This window comes from Lupinus angustifolius, chromosome LG05 (genome assembly GCF_001865875.1).
Source record: "Lupinus angustifolius cultivar Tanjil chromosome LG05, LupAngTanjil_v1.0, whole genome shotgun sequence".
Classification (NCBI taxonomy): Eukaryota; Viridiplantae; Streptophyta; class Magnoliopsida; order Fabales; family Fabaceae; genus Lupinus; species Lupinus angustifolius.
In genome coordinates this window covers 22,854,374-22,872,386 of record NC_032013.1, presented here as the reverse complement: position 1 = coordinate 22,872,386, position 18,013 = coordinate 22,854,374, and the positions used below count along the sequence as shown (strand labels likewise).

Here is an 18,013-nt window from a genome sequence, read left to right as displayed (position 1 = left end):
AAAGGAAGCTTATGAGTTAAGTTATAACTTATAAAATAAACATAATTGATGTCATTCCAACTATGGGCAAGAGATACCTTAGATGATAAAATTGTCAAATATAAAATATATGAGCATTTGAGTTCAAAACTCGACAACAATATAATTCTCCTCAACTTCTTTCCTCGTACTCTCTTTCTCTTCTATTTCTATCCTTCTAAATGAGGATTAAGATATGATATAAGCAACATCGTACTATGATAACAATATTTCTAATATTATCAAGAGACTTTGATTCTACCTAAGCCTATCTAGTTGGGGGTGTACCACATGCTTAGAGACCTAATGTTATCTCATTTTTTTCCTACTTATTAGTGTGTCATATTATGATTAATAAATATTAAGCTATTACATGTTAAATTCATTCATTTATGATACAATGAATGAATGACACAAAAAAAGAGGGTAGTTAATGTTACGTCAATTTTCCAACTACATTAAATCTTATTGAAAACTAGGAATTAGTCATGAGAGATAAAATAACTAATAAAAAGTATAATTGCATAATTGTTAAAATCAGAACATTTATATTACATATCAAAAACATTTCTGTTTGGAATTGGAACTATATATATTTTCTAGAGAGTCATTTTTCTATACTTCATGTATAATAATCATAGTTATAGTTATCAGATACAATAAAATAATAGTTATTAGAGACAAATTTATATTAACTTTAATGCTAATTAAAATAATATAAAATTTAACACAGTAACATTTGTACAAAACATCATATTAAGGTAGACCCACCTAAAGCTCATACATAATAGATTAGGTATATCAATAAAAAAAATTGAGAATTAATTTCTTTCAGGGTGTATGATTTTTCCTTCTAACAAATGTCATCCACAAGAATTAAACACTTAACATTTTAGTCTTTCTAGATATCTAACGAGTCCTTACACCATTAAACCATCACATTATTGGTAATTAGGTATATCAATATATAATTTCCTAAAAAAATTACTAATATTAATTGAATTGAATTTTATATATAGTTATTAGATACAATAAAATAGAGAATACCACAATACATGAAATCACTAATTCATTGTGGAGGAAAGAATCTTTTGGGTGTGGCCCAAACCAACAAAAAAAAAATTGATTAAATAATACTAGTTGCAAAAAGATGATTAGAAAGGGAAAAAAAAGGAAAAGGGGGAAGAATGAAATGAAAGATATTAAACTGAAAACTCCACCGTAAAAATAAATCCTCACAGCTCCGCCATCCTTTCTCTTTCTTCTCCCTTTCACACTTTTCTAACAATTCCCCAAATTCAGGTTCCTCAAAACCCTAATTTCTCTCTCTCTCTCTCTCTCTCTCTCTCTCTCTCTTCTTCACATGATTCGTTATTTTCTCTAATCTACTTTTCCTTTACTTTCCATGCATGAATTCTATCGTTTTATCTTTTATCGCTTTTCGAGTTTCTGATCGTTGGGGTATTTATACCTAATTTTGATTATTGTGTTTCTTTGGTTTGGTTGATTGATCAATTCTATACCTTTTGATCTCTCACTTGTGCAGCTATCAGCTTAAGCTTCACTTTTTTTTTATGATTTGATTTTTTTCTTCTTGTTAGGAGCTTTTGAATTTGTTACGCTATGTATCCATAGTGTGATTTTTTTATGTGTATAGTTTGTAATTGCAAAATATAGTTTAACTTGCATGCGTTTTTTGTGATGTAGGTGTCTGTTGAGTGTGAATTTTGGGAACTTCACAAATGTCAAGTGGTCCTGTGAGACGGGTTTCCCGTCAAGATATTCAGTTGGTATGTTGGGAACTTTTCGTTTGAAGTTTTTTTTTTGTTTCTTCGATGAAATGAATGTTTGCAACTTTGCATATATAAATGAATGGATAAGTCTAATGACACTTGAATATGCCTATTTACACTAGTTGACCACCAATGTTTTTATTTTTTTAAAAGTGTGATTGGTTAATGTCTTAATGGCATGTCGGTAGAAAATTAGGAGTATCTCAATAGCTCCACCTAAACTTTTGATTTTCTACACTCTCCTTGCATTTGAATATATGGTGATTTTTTTGTTCTTATTTCATTGTTGTTGCTTTAGGAATATCATTCCTTGTTGACTTCGGAAACAAGCATATTAATTAGCTATACATGCTTTCTTGTATGTTTCATTTTCAGTAGAAAAGCTAATAAGATATGATTAATTTTGCTGCCTGTTGCTATAAAGTTTCTGTTATGCACACTGTCCAGGGATCGGTCTGACCCATTATGTGGGTCTATAGTAGGTAGCCTTATACCTTACCTTGCATTTGGAAGAGATTGATTCCATGACTTGACCCTATAACTCTGTCACATGGCAGCAACTTTAATCACTGTGCCAAGGCTTTAATGGGATATCACTAAGCTATTTTAATTTAGGATTATGGACTCTGAGTTCACTGGTATTGTTTGGTTCACTCTCTCTTCAAATCCCACATCCAAGAAAAAACTTCCTTTTTCTCTTCCAAATCTCTTCACTATTCCCGTGCTGTTAGTTCATTTTACATCTATCAGAGATTGCTATCTATAACTTTGTGGTTTGTTTGCCTCATTACAGGTACAGAATCTTATAGAACGATGTCTACAGCTATATATGAGCCAGGCAGAAGTTGTGGAAACACTACTGAATCAAGCAAAAATAGAGCCTGGTTTCACTGAACTGGGTAATGAAAACTTTTGTTCTGTGACATTTGTTTTCCCAACTTTTGATTTTACGTCATCTTCACTTGGCAGGAGTCATTTTGTTGTATTATACATGTATTTACTCATAATTATCCATCGGGTATGCCTATAAAATTTTCAATTCGTGGTTACTTGTTATCACAATCCTGATTGTGTTTTTTAGTTTTTGACATGGTTCACCCATTCATTCTTAAAAATATAATTAGGCTGGTTTACCTTATAAAGAAGATAATTAACTTAATAAGCTGAAACTTTGAAGCTTTGTTAAGTTTTACTATATCTGGTTACTTGGTAGCTGCTGCTGAAATTAGTAATTTCATCGCATGGCATTGCACTATGGTAGATTGCCTCTGTTTATCATCACATTGCTTTTTCAGGTTTTCCGTTTCTGTTCTCATAGTAGCCACAGTAATTTTGGTACTTACAAAGTGCTGGATATATTGGAGTAAGATCTGGTCATTGATCTTTGCTGTTGAAATTCCTGTTTAATCCTGCAAATTGAGCATTTTAATAAAATAAAAAACAGTCACCTTGCACCCACCATTCACGTTCTCTCTTCCAATATTTCATTATTTTTTTCTGTTTTCTTCTTTTCAGTTTGGCAAAAGCTTGAAGAAGAAAACCAAGAGTTCTTCAGGGCATATTACTTAAGATTGATGGTGAAGCAACAAATACAGGAGTTCAACAGGTTGCTAGAGCAACAAGTGCAACTAATGCATCTACACCCAACTGCAGTTTCATCACTACCTAACTCTAATGGGTCACGTATCCCCACAGTTGCATCATTACCTAACTCTAATGGCTCACATATTCCCGCAGTTGCATCATTACCCACTTCTAATGGGTCACATATCTCTGCAGTTTCATCACTACCTAACTCTAATGGATCATATGTCCCTTCAGGCAAGTCTATTGTCCGAATGAATATTGTTACCATCCCTTTTGGGCTATATTTTTTAAGCATTATCCACTCTATTGAAGTACTTTATAAATAATGCGCACTTTTCAGGGATGATTAGGTTCCTTTCTCACACACAGATACACCCCACACTAATGGTTCACATACCCCTGCATTTGTACCATTATCTAACTCTAACGGGTCAAATATTCTTGCAGTTCCATCATTACCCACCTCCAATGGGTCACAGATGTCTGCATTTTCATCACAATCTAACTCTAATGGGTCACATGCCCCTGCAGGTAAGTCCATAGCCTCAATGAATATTGCTACCATGCCTTATGGCTATATTTTCTTAATTGTTATCCAATCTGTTGAAGTGTTCTTTATATCATGTACACTTCAGGGATGAGTAGGTCCCTTTCTCACACTCAGATACACCCTCACACTATATTACACAACACATGGTTTCCCTTATGTCTTATTTAGGGTCCTTAATAATGTCTGTCAACCCAACTTTAGTATCTAAGTTGGTTTTAAAATTGGTCATGCTTTTGGATAAAGAGATGATATTAAGAATCTGTGGTTGTCATGAGGCACTAGAGATGATGAATGAAACTGACTATTTGCGAAGTAGCAAAAATTGCTAACGGCCCTAAATGCAAAGATAAAAATGAAATAGTATGTGATGATATTGTGTAAAATTATGAATTATGGGTTCAAATGAACTGGCTAAAATAACAAAGGAATGTGGTGGGGTACATTGAAGTCCCATAAACATATATTTTATCTTAACTGCCTTAATATTTTAAGCTTGTTGTTGAATGTTTCATTCCAACAATTATTGTAATTTGGCAACAAGTATCATTTTATTTGGCAGTACCTCAGAATCAGGCGTACTATGCTGCTGAGCGAACCCGAGGAGGATTGAAGCCAGAAAGTATGCAACATCCTGTTGGTTCCAGTTTATCTAATGTGTTTAATAATGGTCAGTCATCACTTCATGCAACTATGCATGCTGCCATTGATATGTCTGCTCATGGAAGTAGGGTTAATGGCCTTCCAAACATGCTTTCAGCTCAAAGCTCAAACATGGGTCTGATACAAGGTATAAATAGGGGAATGATCAAAACAGAACCTGGATACTCAGGTTGTTCTCCTTATATGTTTGGTGCTGAAGGAAACGTCCTTGAGGCACGCCCAACTATCGGTGATGCTTCAGTCACAACATTCACTAATGCGGAGTCCAACTCACATTCTATGAACGAGGCAGTCCTGGATCCAGACACTTCTTCATTTGGATTTTTGGGGCAGATTCCTAGAAATTTTAGCCTTTCAGATCTGACTGCCGACTTTTCTCAGAGTTCTGGTTTGTCCTCTCTCTTGTGTTTGTATGGGTCAATGTGTGTGTCTGTATGCATGCTTGCCACTGTACGATTCTACGTATCAGTTACAATGCTTGTTTCCTGATGCTGATGAAAAAATTGTTAATATCTAGGCTATTACATGTTCACTATCACTTATTGTTCAGTTTCTTATGCAGCAGACATACTGGAGAGCTATTCTAGGTCACCCTTCCTAGCTACTGATAATGGGAACTTCCTTGAGAGAGGAGAACAGGGTAAGAAACAATTCCCCTCTCCCTTTAATCTGTTGCTTTGGTCATTGATGCTGATGCTACTATTATTTTGGTGTTAAAGTAGACAATAATAGGCTGGATTCCATATCAGAAGGGTTGAGCTATGAAGACTTTGGGAGCGAATAGTTGATACTCATTATTTAGTCATCAACAACTTTGAGGTTTTTCTTTACTTCTATTCTATTGTTACTGATCAAATTATGCAGAAACTTCTGTATAGTGCAGATAAATCTATCCATTATTACTTATAGAGGCCCCTCAAAAAAAGGCTTCCTCCTCTGCCGTAGTTTTTAATTTTCATCACACTCATTCTAAATAAATAGCTATTTAAGTTATGTCCTGATACTTGTTTATATTGCCTGCAGGTTGAACTGAATCCTTAGAATGATGTTTGTACATAAAAAGTTAAGAGGTTTTGAAATTTTAACTAAATGGGTGAACATATGCATCAGTGATGTACAAAGCTCACTCACCTCGTTCTGTAGTAATGGGAATTGGAATGCACATGAAAGGGAAAAAGATGGTGCAAATAAATAATGTGTCTTTTTTATTGTGTTTTTTGTTTTCCCTCCTTTGGGAGTTTAGAACAGTGATTTATATCTACATTGTGTTTATACTAGAATTGTATTACTGTGTTTTGTTGATTTTCTTGTGATTAGACTGCTTAAAGTTATATATGTAAGGAATAATTATCAGTAGTATACTTGGCATGGTTGAGTTGACTCTTTGGGAGAAGAACTAGTAGGAATTGTTAGACTCCAAGGGAAGTGTCAAAAGATTGGGAATCCGCATACAACCTGCTAATAGAGCAAAATTCAATGTGTTCATGGTTTATTTAGTAAATAGTCAACGATAAGATTGTTTGCCTTGTGAAATAAATCTCGACGCAATAGTAAAGTTGTTTACCCCGTAAGAATGAGGTCATGAGCTCAAATCCTGAAAACATCATTTTTCGCTTACAAGGCTAAGATTGTGTACATCTGTTCTTAATAGGTCAACTTCCCATTCCTTGAACTTATTCCCACAAATAAAAAATCTGCTTAACACATACGTAATTCTGTTTTATGATTTTTGACAGTCTATTGTATCCACTCCAACACACTCTCACTTAGTTATATAATCAAAGTTTAAACTTGTAAAAATGATACGCTGCAGTTACTTGCAATCGCTAGCAGCAATAAAATAACAGCATTTTATCGGTTCTACCAGCCATTAATACAGGGATATGATGATTTTACTACACCTTCCTTTAATCCACAAACAAGCTTTAATCTTAATCTTCTCCACTATGTCAGAGCTTGTAGCAGCACTCATTCCAAATAATTGAACAATAGTTCTGCATCTCTTTGTTCATCGAATAATGAAAGGTGTTTATGATGCATAAAGTGTAGTCTACCATCCATTGGAAAATCTTCAACCAAGCAAACTTATAGGAGAACAATAGATGATAAGTGGACTCTTCCTCCTCCTCCTTGCAGAAAACACCATTCTGCTCACCATATTTAAGTTTGTTGGAATTTTTTCAATCAAAACCCTCCACCTAAAAACAATGGTCTTTCAAAGGAGCCGTTGATTTCCGAAGTAATTTGTATCGAACGGTCTTCACCTTCCTCTGCCATTTGATTTTGCAACACCGGATATGCTGATCTGACCATGTGCAAGCCACTGTTAACAGCAAGCCTGAACCAAGAATCCACCATGCCCTGTTTCAAAACAACATTTTCCAAGAATCCACCATGCCCTGTCTCTTCTCAAACCAAATTCTAGACCAATCTCCCATCCACCCAATTCTCTTAACAAAAGCTTTGTTTATTTCCCTTCCCCTGAGTAGTAATAAAACATAACAAAACAATCCATGGGATTCTCGTTTTCTTTATCACAGTTTATGAATCCATTGAGTCTGATCAAAACAATAACCAGCTCTTAAGATTTATCAAAATCTTGACAAGTGAGCTAAACCAATATGGTAATCAATACAATAATTATATTACAATAATGTAACACAAACATAGATCAATTCATTAAAGAGCAAAAACAACGGAATTTAAATGCCATATTCATTTCTCACTCTATCAGCCATTTTGTTAGCAATCTCATGTTTTAATTAAAAAATAAAATCACATTGATTTGAAGTCTTTAAAATTGTGTACCAACTAAAATTCCACTCCTCACGCATATAATGCAATATATGAAGGCCAAGTTGAGAATATAAAACTATAGGTTCCAGCACAATGACAGAAAATAGTACATAGAGTCCAGCAAATAACAATTTTAAATAAATGATGTAGCCATTTGATGATTAAGTAAATTGCAGACAAAGCATTAAAATATGTAAAAGCACACCAATACCTGGAATGTAGCAAGCATCAACTAAATTAAAGTCATATCAGAATTTCATGTGTTTTATATACTTTGACAATAACATAGAATCCAAAGTACCACCTTCAAATTTCAGTTTACTCTGTTTTTTTACATGGTGAGTTCACATGCAGATTACTTAGCCTCAAAACTCAACATAATTTGCAGTTTCTCTCATTTTGGTAGAGAACCGTGGATTGGTTCTTCCGTATCAATTTGTGGTTCTTTTGTGAACTGGTTCCCTTTAAGGAACGAACCGGATTTCTGCATACAGTTTAAGTAAAAGAAAAGAAGAATAATTTATAATATACACTCATTTACATGAATGAGTTACAACAAACAAGAAAGAATTCTACTTTTGGGCAATTCTCCTATGGTGAAACAAAAGTTGATTCAAACCTACAAGAAGCAACACTATAAACGACTATACGGAAAACTATAGAAACCCTAATGAATATACCTCCATCGTACTGATATTTAATAGGGTAACGTACCATGTACTACGTATCTGCAACCGTATCAGGTGACTATGTGATAGCCCATGGTATAACCTGATACAATTGTGGCACCAGAACATTCGTATATTATGATAGCCTGTGATCTAACTTGATACAATTGCCACACAACATTCATATCATGATGTTATTGGTCATAAATTTGCATTATAGATTCAATCTCAGACACTGTACCCTCGGATTGGTAGAGTTAGAGACATAGAGTACAGAAAAACATGTTGAACACCAAAGAAAAAAGAAAAAACTTCTATTAGATTTTCATATCATGCATTTCATTGGCCAAAGAATCACCCGGTAGCTCGATGTTCATCTGAGTTGTATACATGATTGCACAATATTTGTCATTCAACAAACTGCTTATAAGTGAACCCCTGCCATAAAAATGAATGAAACTTAGTAAATCAAACCTTTCTAATGGCAACTATGGATGAACCTAAACTCCAAATTGGATTGGCAAAGTTCATCATCAATTAATCAAACAAGAACTGGAAACTCATTGATTGTGCTTGGACTGAAATCCCCTAACAAAACATTCTAGATAGCAACCAACAGATTTTGATAATGCATTCCGGATAACTTCGACCTTTTTTTTTAAAAAGGTTTCTTTTATTTAATATATAAATATATATATGTATGTATATGAAGAGAGAAAGAATTATTTCCAAGAAAAGGGTGAAAGTCACCTAAGTTACCAAATACAAAATTAGAGTCTAGAGAATCCAAATTTGCAGCCAAAGGACTTGGATTTAGTGACTTTAGCATTTGGTAACCTTGGATGAATCGGGAACATGATTGATTGACGGACTAGTGGTGCAAGGCCTCGCTAGATCAAAAGGTTAAGATTTCGATTCCTATGAGCGATATTTGTTGAGAGGGACAGTCACACACCCCGAATGGATTAGTTCTTTAGCCAAAAGGTAAGGAGATACTGATGGTAGTACAAAAAAATTCGATTGACTTGCTCTCAATTCAATTCGTTTTACGATTGAGCAATTGTTCACAACATAGGTCAATGTAATTATAAGAAACATAAACTATAAAAACTGATTCCTCAGTTCAAATAGTTTCCCATCACAAAAACATATTCCATTCCTAAATACACAATTCAATTAATTTCCCATATCATAAAAACACTTCTCACTCAGGAACTACAAGTTTAGAAAACATTGTCAAACATACCCAACACATCAAAAAACATCATAGCTTCAAAGGAAATTGTAAAGTACAGAACTTGATGCATACCCAATACTCATCTTCCAAAAAAGGATGAAAATTTGATCAACCAACATGGAAAGGACCAATATCACCAGAACGAAGAGAGGAAGCAACTTCATCAGCAACATTCAAGCACGAAGAAATCAAGTCAGTGAGAGCTAACCAAACCATCTTTGCAATCCAAAAGGCCAAATCCAAAGTCATTGCCATTGAGAATCACAAAGTGTTCAAGGAAGGAATGAAGATTGATGAAAGGGTTGAAGGGAACTCATTCAAGGAAAGAGAGGAGAAAATGCAATCACATGTTCTATGTGTATTATGTAACTTTCATACTTATTTCTAAACGAGAAAAAGATGTATAGACAAGAGTAAGAGTTTTTTATATATCACTGTATTATTTACCCTTTATTTTTAATTATGTTTAACTTTTCAGAAAAAGTAATTTAAATGAAGGATAGATGATACATTAATGATGTATAATTCTTACATTGTCAGTACATTAATATTATACTCTTTGTAAATACATGTTTAGTAATTTTAATGAGTATATAATGAGGAAAAAAATAAACTTTTAAACGGCAAAATGGGTTGGCATAACATTTTAGTCTCCTTGGTACATTTTTCTATAGGATCTACAAATTTATTTGTATAAAAAAAAAACTCCAAATTTAATATGTTAAAAAAAAATGCTAAAATACAAATAAAAAAATAAGACACCGTTTTAACAAAGGTTTTTTTTTTGTAAAAAAATTATATGTCATTGAATAATGTGCTAGACTCGCCAATAGAGACAAAAAGATTAACATAATTTAACATTAAAATTGTTAGAAACTAAATTGGTAAGACAAAATGTATAAGAAACCAAATAAATATTTACTCTATAATTTTTTATTATTTAACAATATCATCTAATATATTTTTTTTCAAAACAAAAATGACATAAAATTTATCAAAAAATCAAGTGAAATATATCCATATTTGTTTTATTATTTAAAAACATTTTAGGGGAAAACTTCATATAAAATAGAAAAACTTGAATGAAAATAACACATTACATTTAGAGATAAATATATTAATTATAACTAAATTTTAAGAATAAATTTCTTAATCTGTTAACAAAATTTTATTAGTTGTCTCCAACTATATCTAACTATACATCTCTGTTTGTAAGTTAAAAGTTTCTTACTATTTATTTTTTCTATATTTTGGATTCCCTTCTAATCTTGCAAAAAAAAACTGGGAAATCACAGTCCCTCATTTCTCAGTATAAGACTTGGATATTTCTCCACCCTCCGATCTTCAGTGTGTATGGCTGATCCGTCTTTACTTAAAACCTTCTTACAATGTAACTCATTCACAATGGTGACTACATACAAAGACAACAACAACAACAACATCATAGTATAGTGTTACACAACAACTTCAAACCCTTAATTTCTTTCAATCATGTTTTCTTCTACAATCTCTCTCAAACCCTTCCTTCATTCCCTTCTCATTGATCACCACCTTCAGGTAAAACCCTTTTTTTATTTTCTGTCATTCATATTTAATTACCATTAAATGTTCAAAATATGTAATAGTAATATATTGACGGTATATAAATCTTTAGACGTGTAATTACCTATATTTCGACAAAAAAATGGACTTTTATACTTTCTAACCTTATTTAACCAATAGGGTTCAAATGCAAAACACTGCCACATGACTAAGTTGCAAAAATAAAATAAAAATTCAGTCTTGATGTTAGGAAACTTGATTTCATGATACCTTCAATTTAAATAGCTCAGATAAGGTTTCAAAATCAAAATTTTCGCCCAATTTTGATACCCCATTTTGGATAATGTTTCTAATACTCTAATTGTTGTTGTGTGTTTTTAGAGCACAATTGGTACAGTTAAGTGGGAGAGCTTGGTGTTTAACAAGTCATCAAATTTCACTACAAACTCAGTGTTGTTCGCAAAGGGGTTCAAGTTGAATTGCTTGCTTGGTAGAGAGATGGATATAGGTACATCATCTTTGGTAGATGGCGCCGCCGAGTTATTAAATGGTATTTGCAATGTTATCTATGCTGACACCAGATATATATGGTTTATGTTTTTGTGTGTAAATTGTAAATACTAAATCTTTCTGTTTGTAGAAGAGGTGCTTGTAGAAGAGGAGGTAAGGGAGCCTGATATTTCGACAATGGTTTTGAATTTCGAGAATAAGTTTGATCCTTATGGAGCTGTCAGTACTCCACTTTATCAAACTGCAACTTTTAAGCAGGTGAACCTTTGATTTTGTACATTATGTAACAAAAGTCCTCATTGACAGTATTGTTCATTTGTGTCTTTGGCATCTTTGTTAAGTGCATGATGAACTCATGAGTATTATGTGTATTCACTATTCGGTATACCTATTGAAATTTCTCTTCTAATTAATTTAATTCTATTTTATGTTTCTGTACTCTTCTTCATGCAGCCTTCTGCAATAGAAAATGGTCCCTATGACTATACCAGAAGCGGAAATCCTACTCGAGATGCTTTAGAAAGGTTTGATGCTACCCGTTGGCTTGTTTTTGTGTATTGCAAACATTTCGTATAATGTTTCTTTGTACATCCTCTTTGACTTTGCTTGTTTTGCGTTCACAGTTTGCTGGCAAAACTCGACAAAGCAGATAGAGCCCTTTGCTTCACCAGTGGAATGTCTGCTTTAAGTGCTGTCTCTCATCTTGTTAGCAATGGTGCTTTTCTATCTTCATTATGATAAAATCTGATATTTTTCATGACTAGTTATGTGAACTTAGATTAAAATTGTGATTAAAAGTACTTTTAAAGTCTAGTATCAGTTTTATCAAATATTTGTGCCATATTTCAATTTCATTAAATTAAATGCACTAGAGAAGCTAGTCCAGTTCTTAGAGGAAGAGGGAGTCCAAGAAAAACCATAGGGGAAATGATAAAGAAAGACTTAGAGATCAATGTTTTGTTAACGAACATGATTTTTGATAGAACATTATGATGTCATTTGATCCATGTAGCCGACTCCACCTAATGAGATAAAGGCTTGGTTGTTGTTGTTGTTGTAAATGCACTAGAGAAGCACTAGACTAAGAAACGTAGTTTATTCTTTGGAGCCTTTCTGCTGCACTCACACACACTGTATTTATGACCATGTGCGGCATTTCCCCTCAGTGCAGGGTTTCAATTGTTTACATGTCCTTACTCCGGCTATTTTTCCTGGATCATTGTTTTTTGTTATAACTTATAACATGATAGTTTCTTGTTATTTGTTCCGGATAATTCACATATAGGCGAGGAAATTGTTGCTGGAGATGATCTGTATGGTGGATCAGATAGGTTGCTGTCCCAAGTGCTTCCGAAGTCTGGAGTTGTGGTGAAGTTAGTATGAATTAGTTGTGCTTATTTAATTTCTCTATTATGAATAATTAATTTTATATAAACAAACCAGCCAAGTTTATTGACTCCGTTAAGCCCAAGTCCATTAGTGATAAATACTTTAATTCTCGTATGTGCAGACGGGTAAATACAAGTGATCTAAATGAAGTTGCATCTGCTATTGGACCCCAGACTAAGCTTGTGTGGCTTGAGAGTCCAACCAACCCTCGGCTACAAATTTCAGATATTCGGGTAAGGTGTTGTAATTTGTAGTTTTGAAGTGTTAATAATGTTGACTACATCTTTCTGTGGTTGTTGTAATTTTGTACACATAAAAAACTAATAGTAACTTTTTGTCAATGGTATCCGGATTTGGAATGTTAGGTTCAAGGGAAATGTTGGATCTTTGTAATCGGGAAATGGTGTAACCTTTGAACTTTTGATGATATTCTTAAATGGTTATATCCTTAATAATGTATAATTTCTTTTTTCCCCTTCATTCTTGTCCAGAAAATAGCAGAGTTGGCTCATGCACATGGTGCTCTTGTGTTGGTCTTTCTTGTGATTAGACTGCTTAAAGTTATATATGTAAGGAATAATTATCAGTAGTATACTTGGCATGGTTGAGTTGACTCTTTGGGAGAAGAACTAGTAGGAATTGTTAGACTCCAAGGGAAGTGTCAAAAGATTGGGAATCCGCATACAACCTGCTAATAGAGCAAAATTCAATGTGTTCATGGTTTATTTAGTAAATAGTCAACGATAAGATTGTTTGCCTTGTGAAATAAATCTCGACGCAATAGTAAAGTTGTTTACCCCGTAAGAATGAGGTCATGAGCTCAAATCCTGAAAACATCATTTTTCGCTTACAAGGCTAAGATTGTGTACATCTGTTCTTAATAGGTCAACTTCCCATTCCTTGAACTTATTCCCACAAATAAAAAATCTGCTTAACACATACGTAATTCTGTTTTATGATTTTTGACAGTCTATTGTATCCACTCCAACACACTCTCACTTAGTTATATAATCAAAGTTTAAACTTGTAAAAATGATACGCTGCAGTTACTTGCAATCGCTAGCAGCAATAAAATAACAGCATTTTATCGGTTCTACCAGCCATTAATACAGGGATATGATGATTTTACTACACCTTCCTTTAATCCACAAACAAGCTTTAATCTTAATCTTCTCCACTATGTCAGAGCTTGTAGCAGCACTCATTCCAAATAATTGAACAATAGTTCTGCATCTCTTTGTTCATCGAATAATGAAAGGTGTTTATGATGCATAAAGTGTAGTCTACCATCCATTGGAAAATCTTCAACCAAGCAAACTTATAGGAGAACAATAGATGATAAGTGGACTCTTCCTCCTCCTCCTTGCAGAAAACACCATTCTGCTCACCATATTTAAGTTTGTTGGAATTTTTTCAATCAAAACCCTCCACCTAAAAACAATGGTCTTTCAAAGGAGCCGTTGATTTCCGAAGTAATTTGTATCGAACGGTCTTCACCTTCCTCTGCCATTTGATTTTGCAACACCGGATATGCTGATCTGACCATGTGCAAGCCACTGTTAACAGCAAGCCTGAACCAAGAATCCACCATGCCCTGTTTCAAAACAACATTTTCCAAGAATCCACCATGCCCTGTCTCTTCTCAAACCAAATTCTAGACCAATCTCCCATCCACCCAATTCTCTTAACAAAAGCTTTGTTTATTTCCCTTCCCCTGAGTAGTAATAAAACATAACAAAACAATCCATGGGATTCTCGTTTTCTTTATCACAGTTTATGAATCCATTGAGTCTGATCAAAACAATAACCAGCTCTTAAGATTTATCAAAATCTTGACAAGTGAGCTAAACCAATATGGTAATCAATACAATAATTATATTACAATAATGTAACACAAACATAGATCAATTCATTAAAGAGCAAAAACAACGGAATTTAAATGCCATATTCATTTCTCACTCTATCAGCCATTTTGTTAGCAATCTCATGTTTTAATTAAAAAATAAAATCACATTGATTTGAAGTCTTTAAAATTGTGTACCAACTAAAATTCCACTCCTCACGCATATAATGCAATATATGAAGGCCAAGTTGAGAATATAAAACTATAGGTTCCAGCACAATGACAGAAAATAGTACATAGAGTCCAGCAAATAACAATTTTAAATAAATGATGTAGCCATTTGATGATTAAGTAAATTGCAGACAAAGCATTAAAATATGTAAAAGCACACCAATACCTGGAATGTAGCAAGCATCAACTAAATTAAAGTCATATCAGAATTTCATGTGTTTTATATACTTTGACAATAACATAGAATCCAAAGTACCACCTTCAAATTTCAGTTTACTCTGTTTTTTTACATGGTGAGTTCACATGCAGATTACTTAGCCTCAAAACTCAACATAATTTGCAGTTTCTCTCATTTTGGTAGAGAACCGTGGATTGGTTCTTCCGTATCAATTTGTGGTTCTTTTGTGAACTGGTTCCCTTTAAGGAACGAACCGGATTTCTGCATACAGTTTAAGTAAAAGAAAAGAAGAATAATTTATAATATACACTCATTTACATGAATGAGTTACAACAAACAAGAAAGAATTCTACTTTTGGGCAATTCTCCTATGGTGAAACAAAAGTTGATTCAAACCTACAAGAAGCAACACTATAAACGACTATACGGAAAACTATAGAAACCCTAATGAATATACCTCCATCGTACTGATATTTAATAGGGTAACGTACCATGTACTACGTATCTGCAACCGTATCAGGTGACTATGTGATAGCCCATGGTATAACCTGATACAATTGTGGCACCAGAACATTCGTATATTATGATAGCCTGTGATCTAACTTGATACAATTGCCACACAACATTCATATCATGATGTTATTGGTCATAAATTTGCATTATAGATTCAATCTCAGACACTGTACCCTCGGATTGGTAGAGTTAGAGACATAGAGTACAGAAAAACATGTTGAACACCAAAGAAAAAAGAAAAAACTTCTATTAGATTTTCATATCATGCATTTCATTGGCCAAAGAATCACCCGGTAGCTCGATGTTCATCTGAGTTGTATACATGATTGCACAATATTTGTCATTCAACAAACTGCTTATAAGTGAACCCCTGCCATAAAAATGAATGAAACTTAGTAAATCAAACCTTTCTAATGGCAACTATGGATGAACCTAAACTCCAAATTGGATTGGCAAAGTTCATCATCAATTAATCAAACAAGAACTGGAAACTCATTGATTGTGCTTGGACTGAAATCCCCTAACAAAACATTCTAGATAGCAACCAACAGATTTTGATAATGCATTCCGGATAACTTCGACCTTTTTTTTTAAAAAGGTTTCTTTTATTTAATATATAAATATATATATGTATGTATATGAAGAGAGAAAGAATTATTTCCAAGAAAAGGGTGAAAGTCACCTAAGTTACCAAATACAAAATTAGAGTCTAGAGAATCCAAATTTGCAGCCAAAGGACTTGGATTTAGTGACTTTAGCATTTGGTAACCTTGGATGAATCGGGAACATGATTGATTGACGGACTAGTGGTGCAAGGCCTCGCTAGATCAAAAGGTTAAGATTTCGATTCCTATGAGCGATATTTGTTGAGAGGGACAGTCACACACCCCGAATGGATTAGTTCTTTAGCCAAAAGGTAAGGAGATACTGATGGTAGTACAAAAAAATTCGATTGACTTGCTCTCAATTCAATTCGTTTTACGATTGAGCAATTGTTCACAACATAGGTCAATGTAATTATAAGAAACATAAACTATAAAAACTGATTCCTCAGTTCAAATAGTTTCCCATCACAAAAACATATTCCATTCCTAAATACACAATTCAATTAATTTCCCATATCATAAAAACACTTCTCACTCAGGAACTACAAGTTTAGAAAACATTGTCAAACATACCCAACACATCAAAAAACATCATAGCTTCAAAGGAAATTGTAAAGTACAGAACTTGATGCATACCCAATACTCATCTTCCAAAAAAGGATGAAAATTTGATCAACCAACATGGAAAGGACCAATATCACCAGAACGAAGAGAGGAAGCAACTTCATCAGCAACATTCAAGCACGAAGAAATCAAGTCAGTGAGAGCTAACCAAACCATCTTTGCAATCCAAAAGGCCAAATCCAAAGTCATTGCCATTGAGAATCACAAAGTGTTCAAGGAAGGAATGAAGATTGATGAAAGGGTTGAAGGGAACTCATTCAAGGAAAGAGAGGAGAAAATGCAATCACATGTTCTATGTGTATTATGTAACTTTCATACTTATTTCTAAACGAGAAAAAGATGTATAGACAAGAGTAAGAGTTTTTTATATATCACTGTATTATTTACCCTTTATTTTTAATTATGTTTAACTTTTCAGAAAAAGTAATTTAAATGAAGGATAGATGATACATTAATGATGTATAATTCTTACATTGTCAGTACATTAATATTATACTCTTTGTAAATACATGTTTAGTAATTTTAATGAGTATATAATGAGGAAAAAAATAAACTTTTAAACGGCAAAATGGGTTGGCATAACATTTTAGTCTCCTTGGTACATTTTTCTATAGGATCTACAAATTTATTTGTATAAAAAAAAAACTCCAAATTTAATATGTTAAAAAAAAATGCTAAAATACAAATAAAAAAATAAGACACCGTTTTAACAAAGGTTTTTTTTTTGTAAAAAAATTATATGTCATTGAATAATGTGCTAGACTCGCCAATAGAGACAAAAAGATTAACATAATTTAACATTAAAATTGTTAGAAACTAAATTGGTAAGACAAAATGTATAAGAAACCAAATAAATATTTACTCTATAATTTTTTATTATTTAACAATATCATCTAATATATTTTTTTTCAAAACAAAAATGACATAAAATTTATCAAAAAATCAAGTGAAATATATCCATATTTGTTTTATTATTTAAAAACATTTTAGGGGAAAACTTCATATAAAATAGAAAAACTTGAATGAAAATAACACATTACATTTAGAGATAAATATATTAATTATAACTAAATTTTAAGAATAAATTTCTTAATCTGTTAACAAAATTTTATTAGTTGTCTCCAACTATATCTAACTATACATCTCTGTTTGTAAGTTAAAAGTTTCTTACTATTTATTTTTTCTATATTTTGGATTCCCTTCTAATCTTGCAAAAAAAAACTGGGAAATCACAGTCCCTCATTTCTCAGTATAAGACTTGGATATTTC

At 33.0% G+C, this 18,013-nt stretch overlaps 2 protein-coding genes across 6 annotated transcripts; both read left to right on the top strand.

Moving 5' to 3' along the window:
• LOC109348185 lies at nucleotides 1,197-5,996 on the top strand. Of its 5 annotated transcripts, none has more exons than XM_019588459.1 (9): nucleotides 1,197-1,320; nucleotides 1,726-1,808; nucleotides 2,605-2,710; nucleotides 3,327-3,632; nucleotides 3,846-3,929; nucleotides 4,508-4,996; nucleotides 5,171-5,248; nucleotides 5,331-5,427; nucleotides 5,632-5,996. In XM_019588459.1, exons 2-8 carry the CDS (start codon nucleotides 1,761-1,763, stop codon nucleotides 5,390-5,392), a joined length of 1,173 nt encoding a protein of 390 aa, XP_019444004.1. In that variant the 5' UTR covers nucleotides 1,197-1,320; nucleotides 1,726-1,760; the 3' UTR covers nucleotides 5,393-5,427; nucleotides 5,632-5,996. The 5 variants fall into 5 exon arrangements, with proteins under 5 accessions (XP_019444004.1, XP_019444001.1, XP_019444006.1 ...); XM_019588456.1 differs by having other exon boundaries at nucleotides 5,328-5,426; nucleotides 5,630-5,996; XM_019588460.1 differs by having other exon boundaries at nucleotides 1,198-1,320; nucleotides 5,174-5,248.
• Nucleotides 10,688-13,340, top strand: LOC109347093 (cystathionine beta-lyase, chloroplastic-like). The gene is made up of 8 exons (XM_019586820.1): nucleotides 10,688-10,866; nucleotides 11,233-11,401; nucleotides 11,492-11,619; nucleotides 11,815-11,885; nucleotides 11,985-12,076; nucleotides 12,647-12,734; nucleotides 12,872-12,983; nucleotides 13,242-13,340. Exons 1-8 carry the CDS (start codon nucleotides 10,801-10,803, stop codon nucleotides 13,338-13,340), a joined length of 825 nt encoding a protein of 274 aa, XP_019442365.1. The 5' UTR covers nucleotides 10,688-10,800.

What these genes read in the sequence shown, in the direction of transcription:
- LOC109348185 (XM_019588456.1), top strand. Translation starts at nt 1,761, where the DNA reads ATGTCAAGTGGTCCTGTGAGACGGGTTTCCCGTCAAGATATTCAGTTG. An exon ending in TGGATCATATGTCCCTTCAG is followed by an intron (nt 3,633 to 3,845) that starts GCAAGTCTATTG and finishes ATATTCTTGCAG; the next exon opens with TTCCATCATTACCCACCTCC. An exon ending in TGGGTCACATGCCCCTGCAG is followed by an intron (nt 3,930 to 4,507) that starts GTAAGTCCATAG and finishes TTTATTTGGCAG; the next exon opens with TACCTCAGAATCAGGCGTAC.
- LOC109347093 (XM_019586820.1), top strand. Translation starts at nt 10,801, where the DNA reads ATGTTTTCTTCTACAATCTCTCTCAAACCCTTCCTTCATTCCCTTCTC. An exon ending in CGCCGCCGAGTTATTAAATG is followed by an intron (nt 11,402 to 11,491) that starts GTATTTGCAATG and finishes TTCTGTTTGTAG; the next exon opens with AAGAGGTGCTTGTAGAAGAG. An exon ending in TACAAATTTCAGATATTCGG is followed by an intron (nt 12,984 to 13,241) that starts GTAAGGTGTTGT and finishes ATTCTTGTCCAG; the next exon opens with AAAATAGCAGAGTTGGCTCA.